The 6,355-nt window shown below is 45.5% G+C and overlaps 1 protein-coding gene across 1 annotated transcript; it reads left to right on the top strand.

Moving 5' to 3' along the window:
- Positions 1-203: 203 nt before the first annotated feature.
- LOC146823250 (uncharacterized) lies at positions 204-4,521 on the top strand. The gene is made up of 3 exons (XM_085606392.1): positions 204-1,422; positions 1,577-1,722; positions 4,387-4,521. The coding sequence occupies exons 1-3, from the start codon at positions 219-221 to the stop codon at positions 4,519-4,521; spliced, it is 1,485 nt and encodes a 494-aa protein (XP_085462518.1). The 5' UTR covers positions 204-218.
- Positions 4,522-6,355: the final 1,834 nt, after the last annotated feature.

The following is a 6,355-nucleotide window of genomic DNA, read 5'->3' as shown; positions in this document are numbered from 1 at the left end:
CGCCCCCTAAGGGGAGGGGTTTCTATTTTTTCATACGCCCACTCCTTTTTTCTGCACAAGCATAAATTAACCCTTTCTTGTCAGGTTTTTGAACAGGCTCCAGTTTATTTTTCATAATGCAGGTTTCTAATGAGCCTCATGACAATGAAGGGGAAGAGTTCAAAGAGGATTTGAGCTCTTTTATTAATTCCTCAGTGGAGACTGCGGTCGAAGCTTCTATGAAGCGTTTTTCCAAGACTATGGAGAACTCTCTCTTAAGTATAATGACCAAAGCAATGGCCCAATCTGCGGGGGATAGCAGAAAACTTACAGTGGTACACTCCAAGGTTTCTTCTTTGGCGTCAAGAGTGGTTGGTGAGTCTTCCTCACATATGACAGAGGACGTGGTTCCTCCCAGGCCTCCTGTTCAGGAGGGGTTAAAAAGTTTATCTGGTAAACGCAAGGTTAAGTCCAACAACCCGGAGGTACCACAGAAATTGGTCATTTCAACAATTCACGACACAGATGATGATATGGATGACGCCACTGACCTTGATGATATTTTTGATATTGTGAGTCCTTCCCCTCCTAAGAAATTGAAACTCGACGCTTTTGCGTCGGAGCCGGTGCTGGATCCTGAAGGTACCCCTCTCTTTGACCCGGCTTCTATCAGGCATCCTAATTCTACCGAATGGTTCCCTATTGACCATGTCGGAGAGTATATAACCTCCAGACTTCGTCTCCCTTTAGACAAAACTGTCCGGGCCAAATTAAAGTCCGAGTGTCCTAAGCCCTCTCTCCCTTCTCACATAACTTCTACCCCTGCCATTGATCAACCTCTCCTCACTTTCTTCTCGAAGTTTGGCAAGGACCCGCGCAAAGGCGTGGATAAAGCTTGGTCCTCCTGCCAAGACAAACTGCTTGATTTGGTGGGACCACTGGCCCGCATCTTTGATTTAGCTGAAACAGCTCGTCTGGATGGGACAGACCTTAACCCAGAGGAGATTTCGCTGTGGGTCCAACGTGCTTTTTGTCTCCTGGGAAACACTAATGCGGCCTTGACTCATGAGCGCCGCAAGGGTCTCTTAATAAAGTTAGATCCCAAGCTTGCCAACCTTGCCCCCCTAGATCCTGGCGTCAAGGCTGATGGTCTTCTCTTTGGAGATTCGTTAGTAAAGGACTTAAGTCGGTTTGTCACCACCTTTGCCTCATTGGACAAGGCGCAGCAGTCCATCAAGAAGGTCTTTCCTTCTCGGGTTTTTGGCAGGGCCGGAAGAGGCAGGAGCCGCTCTACCGGCCATGGTTTCCAGTCCCAAGGCTCCCGTGGTGCCTTCAACTCCAACCAGCAGGATTTCAAGCCCCAGTTTTACCCCCAACGAGGTCGAGGTTACAGGGGCAGGGGCCAACGTGGCTTCCGCCACAACAACAACAACTCCCAACAAGGTGAGTGCGGTTATTCCTGTGGGGGGTCGTTTAGCCCTTTTCCTTCACAGATGGCAGACTCTCACTGCGGATCCATGGGTTCTCGACACCGTCCAGGGTTATCGTATCGAGCTTTACGCTCCTCCTTTTCAACATGTTCTTCCTTCCCCTCTAGTGTTCTCAACAGAAATGTCACTGCTGGTCACCTCGGAAATACAGGCCCTTCTCTCCAAAAAGGCTATTCTGGTTTCCCCCTTCGATCCCTCCGGCTTCCTCAGCACTCTTTTTCTTGTTCAAAAGAAAAACAAAAAGATGAGACCGGTGATCAATCTCAGATTCTTCAATCAGTTCGTGGTTTATCGCCACTTCAAAATGGAAACGATTCTTCACTTGCGAGACACTTTGCGTCTAAACGATTGGATGGTCCGCATAGATCTCCAAGACGCTTATCTTTCTGTTCCTATTCACGAATCGCACACAAAGTTCCTCCAATTCCAATGGCAAAACGTCACTTATCGTTTTCAATCTCTGCCCTTCGGTCTTTCTTCAGCACCCTGGTGCTTCACAAAGGTAATGAGACCGGTCGTAGCTTATCTACGATCTCTGGGGATCAGACTCATCATTTATCTCGACGACATTCTCCTCATGAATCTAGACAAATTGGCATTATTGAACGATCTCAACACTACACGTTCTCTTCTTCTCGAATTGGGGTTTCTCCTCAATTTAGAAAAGTCCTCTCTCATCCCGACTCAGAGCATGGAGTTTCTGGGGTTCCGTATAGATTCCCCCCTGGCTTCCCTGTTTCTTCCTCAATCCAAGATCTCCACAATTCAAACAGAGATTTCCCAGGCTCTGCGCCGTCCACTCATTTCTCTCAGAACCCTTGCGAGAATAGTCGGCCTTTTATCAGCCTCCATTCAGGCTATCTTTCCAGGTCCCCTCCATTATCGCGCTCTTCAGCGCCTAAAGATCAGGCATCTTCGGCAAGGTCTCGCTTACTCCGATCAAATAGAATTAGATCTCGAATCTCAACTGGAACTGCAATGGTGGTTAAACCACTTAGAGGCTTGGAACGGCCGAACCATCTTCGCTTCCGCCCCAGATCTTGTATTAGAATCCGATGCAAGTCTGACGGGTTGGGGCGCCCGTTGTGGACCAATATCGACTGGCGGTACATGGTCAAAAGAGGAGTCCAAATTGCACATCAACTGTTTAGAGATGCTTGCAGGTTCCTTTGCAATCCAGAGTCTGGCAAAAGACAGAGTAAGTTGTACCATCCTTCTACGCATGGACAATGTTTCTGCGGTTCGTTATATAAACCATCTCGGTCGCACAAAATCGAAGGCTCTAGCAGATCTGGCAAAAAGCCTTTGGGAGTTTTGCCTTTCCAACAGACTTTCGCTCTCTGCGGAATATCTCCCAGGAGATCTCAACGCGGTGGCCGACTGGCATTCTCGCTTCCTCCGGGATTCCAGCGACTGGAAGCTTCTTCCCTCCGTGTTTCTCTCCCTCTCTCAGTTGTGGGGTCCTCTCTCAGTAGACCTTTTTGCTTCCCGTCTCAATTCCCAGTTGCCTCATTTCTTCAGTTGGCGTCCGGATCCTTTGGCTCTGGCGACCGATGCCTTCCTCCAAGATTGGTCCCTTCACCTCAATTATGCCTTTCCTCCTTTTCTGTTGATCAACAGGGTTTTATCGCAGGTGCGTCGCCAAATGACATCTCTGGTAATAATAACTCCCTTTTGGCAGTCCCAGATTTGGTTCCCGTCTCTCCTGGAATTGGCGGTAGATTTCCCCGTCCTTCTTTCTCCTTTCCCCAATCTTCTCTCGGATCCTCAGGGCAACCCCCATCCTTTAATGGTCAGCCAGTCTCTGACGTTGGCCGCCTGGAAAATTTCCAGCCTTCCTCTTCTGATTTCGTCATTTCACAGGAAGCTTCAGTCTTTATTAGTCGAGCATGGGCCCCTGGCACCTCCAAGGCTTACAAGTCCGCCTGGTCTCTTTGGTCAAGCTGGTGTCTGCAGAAATCTGTCGATCCCGTTTCAGCCTCTTTAAACTTTATGGTTAACTTCTTAGCCTCTGAGGCTAGCTCGGGTAAATCCTATCGTACCATCAACCTCTATAGATCTGCCATTTCACTCAATCATTCCCACATTGATGGAAAACCTGCGGGGGCGCATCCCTTGGTATGCAGACTACTAAGAGGAATTCGTTTTTCAAAACCTCCTTTGGCTAAGTATTCTAGTTTATGGGTTGTCAATTTGGTTTTGCAATTGTTTTCTACCTGGCCTGATAACTCTGCTCTTTCATTAAAAATGATCTCAGCTAAACTTACTATGTTATTATGTTTAATTTCCATTAAACGAGTATCTGATGTGATGGCCTTAGATGTTTCTTCTAGACAATTTACTCCTACTGGTGTAATGTTTCATATTCATAAACGTACCAAGACCAATTTACAGTCTGTGTTCTATCCCTATTTTCCCTCCAATCCCAAATTGTGTGTAGGCCAATGTTTAAAAGTTTATGAAAGTAAGACCTCTGCTCTCAGGACTTCCTCCAGCTCCCAACTCCTTATTTCCTTTTGTAAACCCTTTCATCCTGTTTCTGCTGCTACCTTGGCCCGTTGGGTTCGTTGGGTCATGTCCCTGGCAGGTATTGACGTCTCCGTTTTCGGAGCTCATTCCACTAGAGGAGCTATGGCTTCTAAAGCCTTTTGGGCTGGCTCCCGTCTGGAGGATATCCTGAAGTCAGCAGATTGGTCTAATGATTCAGTGTTCCGTACATTTTATTGCAAACCTGTTCTTACTGCTTCTTCTATGGTGGTTGATATGCTTTAAACAAGCATAATAGGAGCCTCCGGTCTTGCCATAAAATGTAGATTTTCCTAATAATTTATGACGGAAAGTCCTAATTTTATTAAAGACACGGAGGCGAGTATTATCCCGCCACAACACTTCTAACTGGTGTTCTCCCTCCCCACAGGAACTCCAGCGCTGCCACCGGCATCATCCTGAGGTCCTCATGGATTCTATCAAGATCATTCCTGCTGATACGGCACCTTCTGTCCTTGGACTGGATCGTCTCTCCGACTCTCCTCTGGTGGTCTTCGGAAAATAACTTTTTACGTGGACTTTGACTTTTTGCATTTTGTTCTCTGTTTCTCCTTTATTTTTCCATACTCTATGATTGCTCGCATAAGAAAAGAGGGCTGTTTGCAGTCACGATACACCTTATACTATTATCTATGATGTGATTGGTCAGTATTTGCTTCTTTGTTTCCCATTGGCTGGTAGTTGTTTCTCCAAGCCTTCTGGGAAGAGTAGTTTTATCTTGCTGCTATTGGAATAAAGCAAGAAAAGAAAGCATAATACTCGCCTCCGTGTCTTTAATAAAATTAGGACTTTCCGTCATATATTATTAGGAAAATCTACATTAAATCATGTATGTCAAATCACCACTGAAAACTAAACCCTGCAAAAAGTGAATGCCTTCTTATTTACATCTCCTAAGAAAGCCAATCGATCTGTGCAAGAGTGGATGGAATTCCTCCCTGCCTTGGAGTGCCAGCTATCCATTGTCCAGAATGCGAACCTACTTGGCTTCAACCTCACCAGCTGACTCAACCTCCAGAGCCATACTGCAGCCGTGATAAAGAGTGCCCCTTTCTAACTAGGCTACTCTGGGGAGTCAGGCATCGCTTCCCAGAACAGGACCTAAAACCAGTTGTACATGTGTCTGTTCTTTACAGACTTGACTACTAGATCTCACTGCTTTCAGGCTTCTCTACAGTTCAATTAGGTCTGCTCAGAGTAGGTCTGCATATTACAGCCCTCTTTGCTACCGGTCACAAGAAATTTAACCACATCACTCCTATCTTATCATCCTTCCAATGGTTGCCTGTAGAGGCGAAACCCTCATTTAAAACCACCTGCACCATAAACAAGGCGCTGCACTCCTCTTCGCCATTGCACCTAACTGAAAAATTGGAAATTTCAGGCTCAAAATGGGTTTAAAGAAACATTCAATCTCTTCTACTGGAAACCTCCACCGTGAAAACGAGAGCGATTCATGTGCCAGTCATTCTTCAGAAGTGCCACAACAATTTAGAATTCCTTCCATTTGAGAGCTAGCATGATCTTATGCCATGCTAACTTCAAAAAAGATGTAAAAGTCCTTCTCTTTAAAAGAAATTTGGGTTAAATCCCTTTTGCTCCCATTCAAACTTTAATGTCTGCTTTGATGTTTCAGATGTTGTACCTCAAATGCACTCCAATGCTGATTGTTTGTGGACTGTATTTATCTACAACTTTTCTCTTACTTAAGGCCAATTACCAGCTTTAATAATTCTTAGGGTGTACCGGTAATATACTCCTTCTGTGCTTGTTTGTTAATTGTTCACTTGTAAAGCACTGTGATGCCTCCTGGCCATGTACGTGCTATTCATATTTACATAAATAAATAACTCAAAACATACAATTTAACTGCATCTGTCCGGGCTTTCTTCATCCAAGCCAGGCAGCGATCAATGCTAAACTGAAGTACCTTACAACTGACTCACAAATCCTCCTCTAATATCCTCACACCTCACCGCTTTCCAGAGTAACAAACCACATGACCAGTACAATGAAAGCAGCGCCAAACTTTTTTAAGAGCTGTATTTTGTAACCTGGCGCAGATCCAGCAACAATATGTACAACATTTCTCAAAGAGGGGGATACAACTGATGCTAGGCCATCGTACAGCTAGTCCAGAAAGACAGACAGGTTTCATTTTCTTACCTCTCTTTCAAAACAAAACACACCAACAAGCCAAATACAAACACCTAACAAGACACGTGTAAGAAATGATTTTGCACTTGTCCCCCACCTCCACTCACAAACATACACGTTTTTCCTGTTGGTTTTGCTGGCATTAGGACCGTGAGCACTATAAGAGTGCTAGCCAGTGTCAC

The sequence above is a fragment of the Triturus cristatus genome, chromosome 5_2 (assembly GCF_964204655.1).
Source record: "Triturus cristatus chromosome 5_2, aTriCri1.1, whole genome shotgun sequence".
NCBI lineage: Eukaryota > Metazoa > Chordata > Amphibia > Caudata > Salamandridae > Triturus > Triturus cristatus.
The sequence above is the reverse complement of the archived record's forward strand: the minus strand, read 5'-3'. Positions and strand labels throughout refer to the sequence as shown.